The 20,942-nt window shown below is 36.2% G+C and overlaps 1 protein-coding gene across 5 annotated transcripts in view; it reads left to right on the forward strand.

Annotated features, from left to right (window-relative positions):
- Agmo (alkylglycerol monooxygenase) overlaps positions 1–20,942 on the forward strand; it is a 313,051-nt gene that overhangs the window by 8,906 nt on the left and 283,203 nt on the right. For all 5 annotated transcript variants that reach the window (XM_060367237.1, XM_060367255.1, XM_060367241.1 and 2 more), the window contains exon 3: positions 3,023–3,174. In XM_060367237.1, coding sequence (XP_060223220.1) covers positions 3,023–3,174 — 152 coding nt within the window. The remainder of the gene's footprint in view (positions 1–3,022; positions 3,175–20,942) is intronic.

Consider the following 20,942-nt stretch of genomic DNA (forward strand, 5'->3'; position numbering starts at 1 on the left):
GTAAGACTCCATGTTTGCTGCCATTCCAACTTCATGTGATCAAGTGAGACCCATATATCTATATATTCAAGTTATATTTGTCTCTTCCCACTGGGTGGACTTCAGAGAGCCCAAGGTAAAATTTCGGAATGCGGAGTCACAGCCCTGGGCTGTAGGATGGGGGTGGAAGAAGCGGAAACAGAAAGAGGAAGGAACCTTGGTTTATGGTTCTGGGTCTGTCGGGAGTAGTTTTACAGACTTTGGTGCTATTTCCTGCCATCAAGCGCTTTCCAGAATCTGATAATCATTTCCCAGCTGTAGCGCCTGGCAGATTGTATCAGTTGTGGGCACGGAGCAGCTGTCCCTTCACAAGTAAAATGGAACAGGAGCATGCTCGTCTTGCGGGTAGAAGGCAGAGAATATAACTCCCATAGTTACTGCTTGAAGACGTTTTGGTCTCTTGCTAAAGTGAGGAACAGGGAAAGGTCTGATACAGTGCATGAGGCATACTTTAGCTCAATCTGTGTCAACACTAATAACTCACTCAACAGAGTGATAGATTAGATGTCTGTTCAGAGCCTGGCACCTGCCTGTAGAGGAAATAAGCAGCACTGATTTCAACCACTGGAGTCTCAGTTCCACAAATCAGAGTTCTGCAGGGTCCCTCCTTGATTGAATTCTTGGTACCTTAATCTTGTTTCACTTGTCCCTGGTAAAGAACATAGGAAAGATTTAAGAAGGTGCTGAACTAATGAGGCCCCTGCGAGTCAGGTGATTAAGGCCTATGTTCAACACAGTGGATACATCTAATTTGATATTATGTACCAAAGCCTACCTAGCAACCTTTTTTTTTTACAGTGAAAGTCATCATTTTTATTTCTATTGTGTATAAAATAGACATTTATTTATTTATTTATTTATTTATTTATTTTAATCTTTAAAAACATTTAATGAATGCATTACCTTTACCTATGTAACTATCTTTAGCTAGATCGTGCTAGAGATGGGGGATTTTATATATATATATATATATATATATATATATATATATATATATATATATAAATGTGTGACATCCTGCCACACTTTTTTTTTTTGTCTCAAACCAGCCATCCTTGGCCTCCAGGTGAGACAAGAAGTCTGCACACCTGCAAAGGCCTGACCTCAGACACGTCGCCCTAAGAGTAGGTCCCAGAGAAGGTCTGCCAGCCCCTTAGCCAAAATGTCCTGGAACCTAGGACACAGCTCTGGTTGGTGTTGGCGGTGAGTTAAGGTTGCTCCAGCCATGGCTAGTCAAGTTGGAAAGTAAATTTTAGGACATGCTGATTGTAGGCCTATGAAAAGTGGGGAACAAAGAATTTTGTAAGTTGGGTGTATTAATTTTACACTCTGCTAGTCTAGTATTTTACTGAATATAATAGATAATAATTAATAATAGTGACATTTTAAAAGAATATGACAGAATTTTAAATATGGGAAGTCATGATTAAAACAATATCATAATTAAAGAGTAAATTTTAAATTCATGTTCTACAAATAACACTGTAACATTTTAATTTATAGAAACCCTCTTTCAGAAGAAATACTGTTAAAATGGGGAATTTTGATAATAAAATTATCCTTGATACTAATTTAAGTTTTACCTCAAACCATAATATTTACTTTCAAAATTTTGAGCAACAGTTTTGTTACCTGTTTATAGCTGTATCATTATTATTAGAAATGATCAACTTTTTTTCATATTTTAATAACAAATATAAACTAAAAAGTAGATATAATCGAATTTTTAAAGTATTAAATAATTTTCTCGAATGTGATCTTTATCACAGATATTTTTGTTTATTTTTTATTTTTTGGTTTTTGTTTTTTTGAGACAGGATTTCTCTGTGTAGTTTTGGCTGTCCTGCACTTGTTTGCTAGACCAGACTGGTCTCAAACTCACAGTCATCCACCTGCCTCCGACTCCCTGAGTGCTGGGCTTAAAGGTGTGTGCCACCTCACCTGGCTATTTATCACAGATAATTCAAAATGAAATACACTGTGTAAAATGGAAATCAGTATCTATGATTTTAAAAGGTTTGAAACAGAAAGTTATAGATACTTGATAAAGTAGGCAGGAATACAAAGTTTAGTTTAGAGATTAAATATTTTTATTATATTTACATTTTATGTATATGTGTGTGTGTTTGCATGCATATGATATAAATATCTGCGTGGTGGCTACAGAGAAGAGGGATCAGATTCCCTAGAGCTGGAATGCTACAGGAGGTTCTAAGGCACTCGGTGTGAGTTCTGTGGACCGAATTTAAGTCCTCTGCAAGAACTGTCAGTGTTCTTAAACACTGAACCATCTCTTTAGCTCTGCTTCTTTTTTAAGCTTGTTTATTTTTAATAGATTTATATGCTTCATTTCTGGTAGGGAAATTATTTCCTAATACTCTCAAAGTCCTATGTTACATTTCTCATATGATATATCCAGGATGTGTACCTACAGTGTAACATCACAGTAACAGTAAGGTGTGTATGAGAGTTATGAGAAAGGAAGGTACAGAGAGGAATGCAGAAAGAGCCACCTCAGGCTAAGACAGATTTTATGAATAAGCATATTTAAAGACAGCATGTGTTGTCAGGCTCCTTAGGAAGTGTTCCAGATAGAGTTTTCAGTCTTTCACTCCTCCATCATAAGCTGTCCTTGCTGTGTCTTTATTACAATTCAGAAATGACAGTAGCAGGAATTCAGGTGTAGCTTAGTAAGATTTATTATATGTGATATGTTCTGTAAAAGTGTTTTAGGAGACACAAAAAGAAAAGAGTCTCTTAAATTCCATGAAGCTGAGAGTTCAAATAACTGGGACCCTTATGCCAATAAAACAAGAGAACATGCCAGGGCCATCGTCCTGATGCTGTGGGTAGGAAGAAACACAGTGGGATAGTGACTGATGCCATTTTTATATATCAATATATTCATACAAAGCATCGTCTAGGCTATTTTAGCCGGGATATAGAATATATTACAACCATCGCTGTGGGTTTTCTTTTCCAGTCTGTTCTTCAGGAGCCTTGAAGTGACTAGCTATATTTACATCTGGGAGAACTACAGGCTTTCCGAGTTGCCTTGGGATTCTCCGTGGACATGGTATTTAACCTTCTTAGGAGTTGACTTTGGCTACTACTGGTTCCATCGAATGGCCCATGGTAAGTTACAAGTGATGCATTTTTCTCAACGATGATGAAGTGCGGGTAGTACATAAGAGGCACTTGGTATTATTTATTGAAAAAAATAAATAAATCACTGAAATAATACATCTTGTAGCATGCTAATATTGCTAATGAAGATTTAGTTTGGAATTTCAGCTCAAGCAATCTGAAGCCATTAAAAATAAAGTTATTGCAGATACATTGTTTTCATGATTACAACTGTATTACCTTTAGAAAATGATAGCTCTAGCATTGCTTTTTAATGGGTTTCCATCCATTGTTAAACTGTAGGCAATTATACATAATATCGAACTTCATATCCCAATCATCACAGGTCATTCTGCAGGGCTCTGAAGCAGCATGAAATTCTCGGGAACATCTGCCGTCATACTCAGCATGATTCAATTTCTTGGCAGGGCTTCCACATTACAAATGAAAACGCAATCAGCTCAGCACTGACCATACAGCACTTCAGTGTTGCATAGTTGCACAGAATGTCTCATCTCCAAAAAGCCTTCTTCCTGTGCTGGTTCACTGCGTGTGTGATGGGAGAGTGTAGCTGTGTGTCCCACAGAAACGTATTGTTATGAACTAAAAAGAATAAATGGAAAAAGTTGGAAGGGGTGGGGTCTGTATCTCTGCAGGGGTGGGTAAGTATTAAGGATTGCGAAGGTGAGCAGAGCAAGTGGGTTCCGAGAAGAAGTAAGACATGGCAAAATTAGGCACGAAAGTGCAGAAAGGTGCTAGAATTGAAGATCACAAGTGACGTTCACCTCTGAAAATTTCAGAGGCAGTTTAAGTAGAGGGGGCAGTAAAGGAAGAAAGGAAAAGAAAGAAACTGGGGTAATTGCCAAAAGTAGGTGTGAAATGGAAAGACAAGACATGAGATCAGGGTGAATAACTGTTATGTGGAGCAGTAAAATGGACCAAAAGTTCTTTCTAAGCAAAAATGATGGAAGTAGAAGGAACATGGCCCAGAGCCATGCTTAAGCTTCCGGAACTATATATACAGTGCATGTATATGCATTTTAAACCCCATATATACATATATGTGCAATAAAACTCAATCATTTAACCAAAGTATGAGTGTGATAATTCTTTGGAATAATTTGGAGTAAATATGTGAGCTACAAATTATGTATATATATTTATATACATTGAGAAATAACCAATGTCTTTGAAACTAGTCACCTCCTCACATCATTTTTTTACTATAAGAGGATCACCCCAAATCAAGCATGATTAAGAATAAAAATATAGTATTTTATTATAAATAAATATAAGAATAAAAATATTCGTATTTTAAGGCAAAGTTCTAGTTTTTCTTATAGAATAAGCATCTTGGTGACTTCTTCTGTGTGATAAGCACTGCTGCAAAAACCAGCTAATTCAGTTTCAGACATTTTCTAATACTGTACTAAAGAGATGTTCTTGTTTGAGAAATCTGAAAAATTACTTTATCTATGAAGCTGGAAAAAACATCCCCAAATATTCCCAAACTTCTTGTGAATGCCCTCAGTTAAGAGTGACAACATTAAATAAAATCAGTAGAATGTGGAATCAGTGCACTTGAAAGTATGCTTCATGTTAGAACAACAACAACAACAACAAAGCTGAACTGAATGGAGTGAAAGGAGCAGGCATTAAAGAAATTGAAAGCCTTCTGGAAAAACATTCATACCCTCAGGCTACGGAACCTAATCAGAAGTTCAAAGACTTGTGGTCTGTAATGGAAAGCTAGTAGGAAAAAATTAATTATGTAGTTAAATATGCCAGCCTTCAGCGTGATAGCTCAAAATTTATACTCAAAACTAATCAAAAAATACTAAAATAGTTTTAGAGATCTAGAGATATACATCAATAAAAAAAATCTTACAATATAAAAACTTGTAGTTCCAAACAGAATAACTATTCACACTAATTTAACTGAAAAAAGTTTCAACAATTTCGAAATTCAAATGTCATCTGTGTCATCATATTACACAGAAAGAAAAAGAAAAAAAAAGCTTACTGTGTATTTTCCCTTCACTATTTTCAGTAAATATGATGATTTATATGATGATACATTTCATGTGTATTAATATGTTAGATATGAGGAAACGAATTATATAAATAAAACTTTGTTGTGATGTTGTTAGTAAGTGAAATTGTTGCTGGTTCTCTACTTTGTATGGCTGCCACTTGCTTGTCTCACACTTGGGCAGCATTTTCTTCTGAGGACAGTGCTCTTTCAGGCAAAAAGCCTTTAGTCTCAGAACCCTCTGTGTCAGAAAACATACTTGGAAGCTTTACAGTTCTTTACATTTTCTTTCCCTATATTTTCTTTCTCTACACAAACATTGCTAATTGTTGTCATCTGCAATAAATGAATATTGCCTAATCACCTCCATAGATTTCTTTGATGACTTTTCAGAAAGAAATTCAAAATGTTAAAATCGGGTAATCCTTAAGTTAAAAGTAGCTGTCGGCATGTCTCTACCCCGTGTTTATGCTCTGTGTATTCTCTTGACTCTATCTCTGGTGTAAGCAAACAGGGAAAGAGTTTTCACTGGAGTGCAGGCTAGAGCCCCATGATCCCAGTGATACAGTCTAGGAGTTTTCATTGCATTTTTTAAATTTTATCCCTGCCAGGTAAAGAATTAAAAGACAGGAACATTCTTGATTACTTTAGGTTGAAGTGGTGAAATCTGCAGCACTACACACCACAGAAGAAGGAATCATCAGATGGAGGTGTTTATGAGGGTGAGGAAACCGAGGCATGCAGAAGGCACACAGAGAAAGATCCTGTGCAAAGCACAGTGGGCACCAGGCAGTCCAAAAACCCAGGCTTTCTGGGGTTTGGCGTTTTTAAAGTCTCTGAAGAAGGCTCCTTGCTCCTGTAATAATTTAGGGTTGGTCAGTCTGAAGAAAGAGAGTAAGGGTGGCTGTCCCCCAACTGTTGTGTAACAAGTCCAGTTCAGGCCGTGAACTTGTTGAGTCAACCTGTCAGCCCAAGACCTGCTGCTGGCAGACAAGAGCCTACACGGCCTTTGCTCTAAGCTGCCAGGCTTTGTCTCAAGTCAGAGGGTGAGAACAAGGATGGACACCTTGAATTTGGCCACCAGTATGACCTAGCTATGGCACTCTCTTAGTCTACTTACCCCTGTCTGTCCCCTAGTCACTGATTAGCACACGGGAGCCTGATCGAGGAGGATGTCCAGGTGTTCATGGCCAGCCTGGGCTACATGGAGAATTCCAGGATAGCCTGTCTTACATAGTGAGACTCTGTCGAAAGAAACAAGAATATATTACAGATTAGTATTTGTTGCTTAAGAAGACAGGAATATTGCTTCTTTGGTGCTTGTAATTTATTATCTTATTGTGAGTAGTGGCTAATGAATATGCATCTTAGATCTGCAGAGAAGCCTGTCTCCTCAGACCACACTTGGATTAGCCATTGTGTGCTAACCCCTGTCAGGAGTGTTCTCACTTTGGGTTATTTCCTATTAGATGAGCTTGTTTTTCCACAAGATATAACTTTGGATGGGTGGGATGTTGTCCTTAGGGCCTTTCCCATCTCTGTAAGAAACTAATCTCTTTAATAATTGTATTGGCTTCCAAGCTTTCTCTGTCTACATCTTCAAACTTACTCACAGCTCCTTCCTGGCCAAACTTTACAATTTTAACTTTACCTTTCCATTCTACATATTTTTCTCTCATTTTTCAACATGCATGACAGCAGTAAGCAGTAGCCCTGACACAGCCCGACTGCTTTTCTGTCTTGAGATTTCCTCTGCTTCAAGAATCAGTCCATTACTAGCGATTTCAGCCTCCATCAATTCTCAGAACAGAAGAGTGAAGCCCTGGAGTACATGCCAAAGTATGACTGAGGTGATCTCTACCTCAGTTCCTGAGAGGCCTGATTCTGTTCTGAAACCTCATTCTCTGAGCATCCCACCTTGTGTCTGGTCCTCCACATTCATGTTGGAATGGCGCCCCAAGCCCTGCCTACAGAATTAGAACAGGGATTTCCTAACTCAGTGTCCCACTCTTTTCCACACTGCCCCCTCAACCGGCCGATCGCAACAGCAGTCCCACTCCTCCGTACCCGAGTCCTGGGTTCACCCCTTTCCTTGTTACTGTGACAAATTATTTGATAGAAACTTAAGGGAGAAAATATTTACCTTTTTCTCAAAACTCAGTAGAATATTCTGTTATATTGGATTAGCCCTGGAAGAGAGAAATGGTTTACGTACCCTGTTACAGATGTCCCGGAAGCACCTATTCTTTCAGCTGTTAGTTTTTCCCGTAGTTATCAAAATCACTTATATCACTCTCATTTTAGTTCAACACAGAACACCTAAGATAGCTTCTTAAGGCCACATGCCCTTGATTGTTCTGTTATGGATTACAGGTGCCAGCAGTCAATTATTATAATGACAGAAAGTGTCAATATATGTAGTGAATTCTAGAGCTAATTTTTGCCCCACACCGGACACACCATTTCTTGTAAGTTTTATTCTCTTTTACCTAGATTCACGTAAAATGATCACAAATTCCATCAAATTAACCAAGTGTGCTTCTGCTTCAGGTCATTACTTTTTGCCTTTCCTCTGCATGCCTCCATTTTTCTAGAATCCTAGGGCTCGCACTCTCAGAAAGGTTTAGTTCTGTGATCTGAGAGTATGCTGATCATTCTATAAATTTTCTTTTTTAATTAATTTATTTTTATTAATTACAGTTATTCACTTTGTATCCCAGCTATAGGCCCCTCCCTTATCCTCTCCTAATCCTACCCTTCCTCTGTCTACTCCTCCCATGTTCCTTCCCCAGTCCACTGATAGGGGAGGTTCTCCTTTCCTTCCATCTGACTCTAGTCTATCAGGTCTCATCAGGACTGGCTATATTGTCTTTCTCTGTGGCCTGGTAAGGCTGTTCCCCCTTCACAGGGAGGTGATCAAAGAGCCAGCCACTGAGTTCATGTCAGAGACAGCCCCTGTTCCCATTACTAAGGAACTTACTTGGCGACTGAGCTGCCATGGCCTACATCTGTTCAGGGGTTCTAGGTTACCTCCATGAATGGTCCTTGGTTGGACTATCAGTCTCAGAAAAGACCACTGGGCTCAGACTTTTTGGTTATGTTGCTTCCCTTGTGGAGCTCCTGTCCACTCCAAGTCTTTCTATCCCTCTTTCATAAGATTCCCTGCACTCTGTTCAAAGTTTGGCTATGAGTCTCAGCATCTGCTTTAATACTCTGCTGGGTAGAGTCTTTCAGAGTTCCTTTGTGGTAGGCTCTTGTCCTGTTCCCTCTTTTCTCTTTCTTCAGAAGTCCATCCCTGTCTTTCTGAATGAGGATTGATCATCTTACCCAAGGTCCTCCTTGCTTAGCTTCTTTAGGTGTACAGATTTTAATATGTTTATCCTATATTATATTTCTAACATCCACTTATAAATGAGTATATATCATTTGTGTCTTTGTGTCTTTCTGCTTCTGATGGAAATGTAAACTTGTACAACCACTTTGGAAATCAATCTGGAGCTTTCTCAGACAAATAGAAGTAGTGCTACCTCAAGATCCAGCTTTACCTGTCTTAGGCATATATACAAAATATGCTCACATATACAACAAGGATATTTTCTCAACCATATTCATAGTAGGTTTATCCATAATAGCCAGAATTTTTAAACAACCCAAATGTCCCTCAGTGGAGGAACAGATGCAGAAATTGTGGCACATTTACACAATGGAATACTATTCAGCAATTAAAAACAAGGGAATCATGAAATTTGCAGGCAAATGGTGGGAAAAAGAAAAGATCATTCTATACATTTTCAAAACCTCACAAACCTCACTTTTAAGAGATGTGAGAGATTCCAGACTGGGTCAGAGCACATTTTTATAGTTGTAGTTTTTATTTAGAGGGAGTTGAGAAAATTTGATATGTGGCAGAGGATCTGAAACTTATGACATCAATTTGCCATGAGTATAATAAAATTTATGTTATCATTGTCACACACACAGTTACATGACCCTATGTCTCTTGTGCCAACATACTACATTTATGTTTCTTTCTTATTTTAGTTTATATTATTTAACTCAATATATGCACAGCGCTCTCACCATAGACACATGGACAGCAGAAACTGTTAACAGAATGTGTTTTGGGTTTGTACCTACCTGATAGGACAGTGCCAATCTCCTTCTAGCTGAATACTTGTGAGCTGTGATTGATACAATTACATGTTTTTCTTTATGAATTATCTTCTTTAAAGTGAAATTACATAACTTAAAATGTTTATTAGCCCAAACTCAGTCATAGTCTTTTTTTATTACAATGCTTTATGATTAGAAATCAGATATTTGAAACTATCTGAAAGATCTGAAGATTAAGCCCACTGGGAGTTGTGTATTTGACTTGCCTTCTAAGTTTATTTTGCATCCTTTTCAAACTGACTATTGATTTGTCACAAATGCATTTCTAATTTAGAGATTAATTTTCTTTTCCAGAACCAAGAAAATTATTTGAAAAGAAGATTTAAAAAGATTCTTTTTTCTCTTACAGTGATGGATGATTTGATTTTTGTCTTTTAGCCTCATACATAGTAGCATTGCTTCCAAAATGTAATGTTGTGGTAGGCATTTTTATATAAATTGCATACAGATTTTTGTTCCCTCATATTCTGCAATACTGATGAAAAAACTTCTTTTCAATGCCCGCTCTTAGCTTTGAGGCATTTTGACATATTGCAGAAGATACACACTCCATGACATGCTTACACAGCTCGTGAAACTTATAAGAAAGAGCATCTCTGACAGAAGCATGTATGATACACATGTGGCAGTTCAATCAACAGGGACCTGATGCTATAAGTACTCCAGTTTGCTGGTGGGGACCTTTTCTTTCCCTTATAACTATAGAGAAAGCGTTGGGAAATGAGCCCTAGGCAGACTTTGGTGGTCTGCTTGGTGGTTACGCTGCCTAGGAACTGACTCTGAGAAAGAGTAGCTCAAAGGCACTACTCAGCCAAGTGAGTAGAAAGGAGACAACAAAGGAGACAACAGAGGTCTTTGAGGCAAGGTGTTTGTGTGGAGGCAGTGATGGCTCAAACGTATTATTGACAAAGAGTTCAAATTTTAACTTTATTTTAAGTAAGGTAGTTTGGGCAAGCATGTAATTCCCACAAATCAGAAATTGCTAGGTAAGCAAATTGACCTAACATTTCTGTTTGCTTTTTCTACTAAATAAGTGTAAGAAGGGATAAATGCAATTTGGTGAAGAAAAGACACCCATGAGTAGCCAATGAGAATGGAGATAAATAAAGGTAGTCTTGAAGTAAATAAAGGCATTTCCGTAGCAGAATAAGGAGTGCACATACTTTTTAAATATTAAGCATCTCATGTTTTTTTAATGTCTCTGTGATTTTTCATTATTTATAAAATCTAAAAAAAAAAAAAAGAAATCTCACCATCAGAAGTCTAGAGGACATTTGTATGATCGGCTCCCCAGTGCTTGTCAGTAATGGGTAAGCATTAAAGACAACAATTTGAAAATGTCACATGTCATTTATTTTCAAGTTTTTTCATAATAAAGTAAAATAAATAAAAAAAAAATAAATAAATAAATGGATTTAGAAAATGAATGTGAACTGTAAGGAAAATTATTATAGGTAACATGATGTCCTTTGTCACTTTTAAATCAAAGGATGCCTGAGAGGCTGCAGTTCTTCACTGTAGTCAGGCTAATATGAAGTATATCTTAATACCTTAAGATCAGAAGTAATCCATCATCCATATTTTACATATTGAAAATGTGTTACTTTAACAAATATTGACAATTAACTAACTTTACTGGGCTCTTACTAAAGTTCTCTGAATCTTTCTTATATGTTTCATCTTTGATCCTATAAAACAATGTCCTGATATCTACCAAAAATGTAATAAGATTAACAAACTGAAGTTAAGGTATTTTCTGGCTTTTTGAGAGCTGATGTACCAAAGTCTGGGGATAAAACCTCTGGCTGCTGGGTCCAGAGAGAAGGACTTCAGGCTGCTGACCACAGACCTGTGTGGCATGGCTTCCTCAGGCTCAATTACAAAAAAAAAAAAAAGTTAAAATCTTGTCCATATGAAATTTAAAATCTATTTCAGCATCTCTAGTATACGTTAGATGATGTTAATACGTATATTTAAATCCCCAGGTGTCTCTTTTTGACTGTTGTCCCCACAACCCTGTACTCAGACTGTACTTGCTAACTGCCTGCTTTATGCACAGGCTACAGGATGCGATTGGTTATGAATCTTTTCAAATGTCAATCCCTGACTTAATCAGAGCCACTTAGATAGAAGCTTCTACAGGTAGGCCCTGAAGTTGTTTTGTTGTGTTTTGTTTTGTTTTTAATTATTTTTTACTTTATATAATTTATGCTGTTATAAACTATCCAGTTATTTTAGTGTATAAACAAAACTAAGTAATACTGACTAATTATTGAAAATTCTTGACAGGTAGGAGGTGAATCGTTTTAGCTCTTTGAGGGAATTCAGAATCATGTGAATATTTTAAATAGTATTTAAAATAATAAATGGATAACATGCATGAAGACATGCTTCTTGGGGTTTTGGGCTAATATCAACTAGATGAATAAATATATAAATGTTCAGTAGACAGGTGACAGAACATAGAAAGATAAACCTTAGTTGATAGAGCTTTGTATAATTCAACAAACTTCAAAGGGTGATAAAATGTAACTAAACTACCAGGTCTTACAGAAGGATATTCTTGTAATAAAAACTTTTGCCAATAAACAAAATCTTGTATCTAATATATCCTCTAATGTCAGCTTATATTTCTTGCTACCTCAACTTATCCAACAACCTTTTATGAAAATTTAATTACATCCAATCAATGTTTAAGAATAGGACTCTAAAAACTAGGACTTACTTTATTCTGTCTGTGTCTGCCACATGTGCCCCTGATACAGTCAGAGTCGGAACTTGTGGAACTTGAATTACAGTGGACTGAGAGCCACCGTGTTTTTAAAGCCTTAAAAGTTTGTAGTTGTTGTTGTTTTATTGATTTTTAGTATGTTTTTGTGCATGCATGTGTGTGCATGTGTGCATCCTGTACATGAGCTACAGTGTGCATGTCAGTGTCAAAGCATAATGTGAACTTGTCGGAATCACAAGTTCTACCTGTAGTGAGGTGAGGTATCTTTGAAGTTACGTCTTCTGAGCGACTTGAAAATGTTAATATTATGAAATATGACATCCTTATCTTTGAAGCTGCAGGTCTTCCTCTTTATCATTCAATCCACCTACCTTCTTGTATTCAAATTGCGTTTTTTTTTTTTTCTGTTAAACAATGCTTGCTTTATAACTTCACAGAAGGTCTATGTCTGAGCCTTCCTGAGAAGGCTTCCCCTTCACCCTGTGAGAGCAGACTTTCCTATAGCCCACACCCTTCATCCTCCCAGTTTGCTTTCTCTGAGGCTAAGGAATGCAGACTGCTTATTTTTACATTTGATGATATCCTGGAGGGAAAGGTAAAAAAAGAAAAAGTATAAAATGTAGACAGAAAAAGGATGTAACTTTTTTCCGTTCTCCTCTTTGAAATAGCTGACAGTTTCTGGATATACAGAAGGAAATGATGAGTTTGGCCACATGTCCAGATGTGTGCTTGACAGATGTTTAGGGTTATGTTTTTAAAAAGACATGTCATACAGTACCTGTGTCTTTAGCCAGGAAGTTGTAAATAGTAAACACAGAACTCAGCCATCAAATGTTATCTGACTTAACAGGATTTTTCAAAGTAACAGTATTTTTTGTCTCTTTTATTCCATTTAGAAGTGAATTAAAAATCAGTGTATTATAAAAAATTACATCAAAGTTGATTGTAAATTGGATTAACATAAAATGGAAACTTAGAAAATGAAAAGTCTTGCTGTAGAGTTTTTAATATGTGAATTAATATTCCTGTACCAAAATGTTTGATAAACTTTATTGTCTATAACCAGTGATTTCTTTTATATTGTTATCCTTATTTAAAATGCATAATCTTTATTAGTACAGTTTCAAAAGCCTGATTTGTCTTATTTCTAAAATATTTGTTAGTTGGCATAAAATGCATTTAATTTATGTACATTTATTTTCTATAATAAGATCTTTCATAATATATATCTAATATCTATTTTGATTTAATAAGCATAGAATCATAACATCTTTGTAGTGGAGACAGTAATATCTCATTGAATTTTAAAATACACTATTGTTATTCAGTCTGGTTACCATACTGTATAATAATTGCTGAAGCTATTCTCTTTGTGTAAGTAGAAATTTTATAAAATTTGATAGGTTTTCCTGAAACTGGCCTCAGCCTTAGTAATTACAGTTCTACTCTCTGTCTACAGCTTAAGTTTCACACAGTACTAAGAATCTTTGTGGGATGTTTTCAGAAATTCTCAGTTTTGTCATACTAAAGTAACTCAACCTGGAAAAAAATAATGGATATTTTCATTGTATAGAAGTTGTTTCTAACAATGCCATTGTGTAGAAGTATATATGTTAATTATCTTAAGAATGAATAAGAATAAAATATTTAAACCCAAAATGAGACAAAAGCTGGACATTATACTACACTCTTCTTACCATAAATAAGGAGGCTGTGATAGAAAGACCATGAATTCCAGACCAGTTTGGTCTTTATACTAAAACCCTATGTAAACAAAAATACACACACACACACATTTGTAATTGTCTGTGAGAAATTTGCTGAACACTATAAACAAATGTTCCAGCTCGAAACAGAGTCACTGTTCTGAAACTAGTCTCTGAGCAGCAGAATAGCCTCTTATTTTCTATTTGGTTACTGTGCCTTGCATACTTTTTGGAAGCTAAAACATTGTCCATAGAACACATGGACAACAAAACACATCCCCTGGGATTTTAACAGGCTCTGGGATTTGAAGTTGACATTTCTTTGGCTGAGCTCCAACTGCTTTAAGGATGAGAAAAAAAAAAGTTTTGTATTTTCTTAAAGTTCATGAAGTCCTGGAGAGAAAAATAACGTCCAAATAAAAATACAACTGGCTTCACAACAGGAAGTTAATTCAGAGTGAATTTAGTAGGACGTCTTTAATAACGGGGGAGTTGTCAATGAAAATTCACTGGAGAGTTAGGTGAGGGTGAGACCTTCTCCCTATGCCTGGAGGACCAGAACGATAAGCAGACAGAAAAATACTAGAAGAATAATATTCAAAGTGACACCAGTGACTTTTTGCCTTTTGTGAATGTCCCCGTGAGAAGGCCTGCCTGTGCAGGGCTTCACTACTGTCACAAATGGAGGCAGGAGAGGGCTCAAGGACATCATGAAGCAGCAGAGAACTGAGCCCACTCTGAATAAAGAACCCCTCGACCCGTCCTCTCCCAGTCACACCATAGGAGACGCTTGCTGCCCTCCCTTGTTACATGTTAGTATTTAGATTTGTAATTTGTTTTCAGGCCAAGTCTCACTCTGTAGCCTAGTTTGGTCTGAAATTTGTACCAGGCAAGCCCGGGGATTGCACGCCAATGCCACCATTTCACATCTCCTGCTCTTAACTGCACTGAAAAGAAGAGAGGCAGGAGAAGAGGTGATTAATCTCTGGTATTGGCACCAGGATTCAGTCAATAATTGTAAAGCAAGAAGGAAGTGATGCAGTTTGGAAGTACCATTTAGCTACTCATACAAAATACAGTATTGTCACAGTATTGTCTCGCAATGAAGATATAAATGCATGTCACATGATCATATATATAATTTTGTTAAACCTCTTAACTTCCTTTCTAAGCCTTTCAGATGACCCCATTTTATGGGGTGGGCCAGAAGAAAAGTTGGAACGTTGATAGTCAAGGTTTTGAATCCATTATCTAAAATTAAGTAATTTTAACCAATTACTTAATTTTTCTGACTCTCAGTTTTATTTGCAAATTATCTTACCCATCTTCAGCTATTATAAGATTAAATATAATGATCACATGTTGGTGATAGTTATGAAATTATTAGTATTTTGGATGAAGCAGGTTGATAGTGACTGTTCCAAAACCCATAGAGAAATAGTCCTTATTACTTAAAATGCTGTATGACTCATACCATGGTTGACCTCAGGAACCTTCCTAACAGTGCAGAGAATAGCAAGCTAAGACAAAAAGAGCAGGGTAAGTAGTTTAAAGAGACATGAGTTGGTGAACTTGATCTGAGACATGTTTTGTTTAAGATCATAGATGTTTCAATAAGTTTTCAACAGAAATGGTGAGCAAACATCAAAGTAAATTTAGTACACAAGGAAATAAGCAATTATGTTTGACACCAGCAAAAGCAGTAGGAAGACATCCTGGAGAATTCAGAATCAGGCACAAGGTGGTATTAATTGATTTAAAGGGAAAAAAGATAGTCTTATACAGAGAGGTAAAAATATTTAAAAGAATATTTAAAATGTATAATAGAAAATAGGATTTATGGAAATAAAAAACATAAAAATTAAAGTAATGGTACAACCTGATTGAATAAGTTAGAAAAGGAAGGTCTCAATAGTATATCAGAGAAACAACTCACAGCACAGTGTAGGGTGAGCGTGAAAGGACAAAGAATAATGGGAGGGATAGAAATCAAGAATGAAATGACAGATGTGTGGGCTTATGTTGAGCAAAGTTGGTTCTCTAAGCATTCATCTTTCTGGGATATGTTATACTATTATTCAAAAATCCTAAACATTTGGAAACCCATTTATGTAGGACACTGCACCACACAATAAAAAGAGAACACTTTACTGTGCTGATGTTTGACAACCCCTCAGTGTTAATTCAACTATGTGTGTTCACTTGTAATCTACAGTTCTCAACTGCAAAGGAAAATCTCACCTCTTCTGAGCTTTAAGCACTGATCCAAGCCTTTAGTTTGAGGACAATGCAAGTAGCTAATAAATGTACTGAACATTAACTTCAATGTCATCCTGAATCTGTGGCGTTTGAGAGACCAAAATGCTCCAAGTCCTATAGAACATGTTCATTTCTGCACACTTTGTCTCCGTCTCCCTCTCTCTCTCACTCTGCCAAGAACATGCACCCCTCTCCTTGCATTTAAACTGAAGAGTGTGTATCCATCCATGGACCCAACAAATCATTAATTGAAAATATTAGTGAAAATTTGATGGTATTAAACTTACACATTTTTATTATTATTAATATTTTCTTAAAATAGTATGACATGACAATTAGATAAATCACATTCATGTTGTACTGCAAATAATCTAGAGACAATTAAACATATGAGGAAGTTTGCAAATATTAGACCATTACACATAAAGGTAGTTGAGCCTCAGACGATTTTAACATTTACCTGAATTTGGAAACTACCCCATGAATACGGAAAGAAAACTAGGTACTGCGTGTTACAATTCTTTTAACCATACACTCATTAACACATCAATGAACATCAAATAAGACATATGGTTTGCAAATGCTGTCTTTTAATCTGAAGGCTGCCTTTTCATTTTGATAATAGTTTACTGTAGAGAAGGTTTTTAGCAAGATTCTCTTCCAGTAGCTCAGGTTTGCTGTTGTTGCCTGACCTCAGAGCACCATGTCCAGCACTGAGCATTGCTAGGACCAGGGCTAAGGAGCTTCCGCTGCCTTCCTCCATGGGTTTGCAGTGTCTGGTCTTCTGTTTTAAGTCCTTTATCTATTTAAAGGTAATTTTTTGTGGCTGGAATAAGATAGTAGCCATTTTTTTCCTTTGCTTTTTTTTTTTAAATCTAGCTTTTTCTGCACTATATGAGTCTGCACTATATATGTATTATGTAGTGCATTATATGAGTCTGTCCATGCTCCATAGTTTATTACTGATGCCTGGGAAATGTCTGGGCATGACTGGGCATGTATTCATAGGCTTATTCTTTAGCTCTGCACTGTAGTCCAATAATCTGCATGTAATATTTTATTTCACACTTTACTAGCTTTATTGACTTTCTCCATTAGCAGTAGTTATTTATTTCTTCTTTGGTAAGCTACTTAATCTTCTAGAGCCTTCTTTTCCATATCTATAATTGAGCAACAATAATACTAGCTTCAAAAGAAGTAACTTGTAGCTGGATGTGGTGGTGCAAGCCTTTTATCTCAGCACTCGGGGAGGCAGAGGCAAGCAGATCTCTGTGAGTTCAAGGCCAGCTTGGTCTACAAAGCAAGTCCAGAAGAGCCAAGGCTACAACAGAGAAACCCCATCTAGAAAAACAACAATAACCAAAAAAGTAACTTTTGCTAGGCATGTTTGTATTTTATCATTATAAATGGTAGGTAGACACAGAACTTTTGAAGTTCATAAGTAAGCCAGCATATGACAATGTTTAGCATCTAACTAGATTTTTTTATGTTTATAATATCTTTAAAAGAAGCTAATAGCAGGTCTGGTGGTTAATGCCTTTAATCCCAACACCTAGTCAGGCAGAAGCAGGTGATCCCTTTGAGTTTGAGGCTAGCCTGGTCTACAAAGTGAGTAGTGGACCACCAAGGCTACACAGATAAACCCTGTCTTGGAAAACCAAAACTAAATCCAAAACTAAACTTCTACAACAACCAAAAACACACACACACACAAATAACAAAACAACAACAAAATAAGAAAAATAAAGTTATTTAGAATGTATTATTTTATTTTATTATGTATTATTATTAAATTTTATTAACATTTTAGTATTTTAGGTACATTTTAGTATTTTAATACTCACATAAGAAAGGGAAAGGTGCCAAAATATTTTTTTCTAAAATTTCAAATAATAATAATAATAATATTCGGACTAAGTCAACCCTGGAAATCATGCGGGACAAGACACAGAGTGCGCTGCTCTGTGAGTGGGGGAGAATGTGGGTTCCAGGGCTCTGACTGTTGTTAATTCTGTCCTTGGCATGTGAAGCTCTCTCTGTTGTGAACTGAGCTGAGTTCAGCTTGTTAATAACATCCTATCTTTTTGTCCACTTACTTGGGTTCCTGTGTGTGTTTGTCACACACTTCCTTCTAGAACGAGGTAGGGAGATGAAAGAGGACATTTATTGCAAGGAGCAAATGCTCCCCCAAAATACATTACAATACATTCACTATTTATAAAAACAGAGAAACAAGCAACCCCCACTAGTCACTACATTTGGGAATTGGATCTTTGACTCCTTTCAGCTGAATGCAAACTGAGCATTGACTCTTGCCAGGCAGAACAGGGGCCAGGAGTAGCTCCCCTAAGACTGACTTCTACACAAGCTCACCTTAACTACTTAGCTCCTACAGGAATTTCAGTCTCACAAGATGATTGCTTTAAATAGTTAATATTCATTTGCTATCACCTTCTTACATTAGTTTTTCAGAGGCAGAGTTTCTTTTCTGCTTTGTTTGAGGTTCATTTGTTGTTTTTCTTTCTAGAAAATACCCATTTGGTACTATTTTGATTTCACCAGTGGATAATTCTACTTTTCTGCTTTCGTTTAAAATTTTTTTTCCTGTTGCTCCATTTAAAATATTTACTCACATCAGTCATCAGGGTTTGGATATCAACAATTACCCAAGCAACTATCATCCCCATACCCTGTTCCTGTTTTGTACATCATGTCTATGTAGGGAGTGGGAGGCCAAGCCCCAGCTTTTGAAAATATGTTTGTTTGTTCTGCAAATAGTTCACTCTAATGGCTACGGCCAAATGGTTTGCCCAGCCAATGGATAACAAATTTTAATAGTTTCTCAATATCAGCTAGCTGTTTGGTGTCCAAATTTCTCCTTGTCCTATAAGTGCCATTTTCTGAATCATAGTTTTTAATAAGAGTGTAATAATGTTATTTTATTGTAATTGTTATTATACCTTTAAATTATTTTTGCATAATTACATTTCCTTATACTTCTTTTTAATTTATGGAATTATTTCTCTCCTGTCACACACTTAACTTTTTCATTTATATTTCTGGATTCTACCCTGTAGGATAGCTTTACATCCTCCTCTGCTCTCTGCCGGTCTTATGAATTCTTCTGGAATCTACATACTTGCTAAGATTCAGGTTTGATTTACGGGACCAAATTTTACAAATCCCTCCATTAATGGTGGCTTTTCTCCCCACAGGAGATGCAGCCTCTGTATACATTTCCTCTTTGGGAAATTAAAGCTGATGAGCAGGTCCTACTGAACACTCATGGCTCTTCTCTTAGGGCTTTCAAAATCTTGATTTCCATTTGATTCCAGTGAGAACATCACTTCTGGAATCTTTTTGTATGGTGATAAAAGAATATGCTTAGAAGTCACTTTTGCTGTCTGTAAGATTCCTGTTTCACATTTTCTTACGTAAATTGAATTCTCTCTCTCTTTCACTCTCTCCCTCTAGTTGTTGACCATGATGTTTAATAGACATAATTAATATATTTTATTTTTAATTTCACGTAGTTAATTACTCAATGTATACACCACAGTCATTCCCAGTTGCTCATTTGGTTGGGATAAGTTTTTGTTGACTTTAAGGGAAATGGTGTAAAGTGTGCAGGATCGTTCCTGGTTGCAGGGCACTGGAGGTTTCCCTGGTTGTTTGGTAGAGTGTGAGTATTTGGGTATTTGTATCTCCTCCTCTCTGAGACCTGCTGGCTACATTTTCATTTTTCTCTCACTTTTATGCAAATTTACTGATTCTTATTCTCTGTAGCAATTTGTATGTTTATGACAATAATATAGTCTACAGGTACATGGAAATAATATTGCAGGAGAAATATAAGTGCCAAATAATTCTTTCATAATTTCCCTTCATTTTCATTTTTATTGCACAAATATGTAAAAGTAAATAAATACATGATCAGAACAAAAACAGAAAAAAAACCAACCCAAGCTTATTATATATGCATGTGGCTATCAGGGAGTGCCTCTCTCTGAATGTGAGATTGAGAAGAGAGTGCAGAGGATACTGCCGAGGATGAAAATGTCAACACCAAATTAGATGGCAGCAGATGAGGCCTTGATGATGTATAGGGTCTGGATTTGTTTCATTCTTTCACTCAGAAACAGCAGCTAAGGCAAGTGTCTTAACCATTCTTCACTTCTGTATTACCTTTGTGAAGAGCAAGTCAATATGAAAAACAAGAATAAAAAGAAAAACAATTATCTGCTTCTGAAAAGGCAAATAATTTATATCATCTACATATAGTTCCTGGAACACAGGTCATACTCAGTGCCTTCAACATCATTCATTATGCCTTTGAATGTTCTGAAAATATTCAATTTATTGAACTTAAAGTATGTTTCCCAATAAATGTTGTTAATTCATATTTGAATGCTAATATGAATCAAATAAATGATAGTTCAAATATAAATGTATAATATTTTTAGGCAGTTTTGATCTTTATAAGTTCAAAATTGTATTTTTCTGTCTCCTTCTAAGTTTGTCAATGTGCTAGTCCAGAGTAGGGCAATTTGCCAAGTATGAAGGTAGATGTTCATTTTAAAATACTGAATTTTGGAACATGTTGAAGCTTTTTTTTTTTTCAAACATTTTTATAAATCTGTTTATACAAAACTTAAGAACATACTTATGCATGTTATATATATATATTTTTTTTTTCAATGCAGTTTATTCAGGAACATTGAACAATCCTCGGACCCCGGGGAAAGTTGAAGCTTTTACATTTAAAAAGTAATCAAATGGCTCCTCTGATTGCAATTTTTATTTTACTTTTTCACTTAAAAACAGAAATACAGTCTGTTTGGATTTCTTATTGCCTGTACTATTCATAATTTAGAGA

This window comes from Meriones unguiculatus, chromosome 1 (assembly GCF_030254825.1).
Source record: "Meriones unguiculatus strain TT.TT164.6M chromosome 1, Bangor_MerUng_6.1, whole genome shotgun sequence".
Classification (NCBI taxonomy): Eukaryota; Metazoa; Chordata; class Mammalia; order Rodentia; family Muridae; genus Meriones; species Meriones unguiculatus.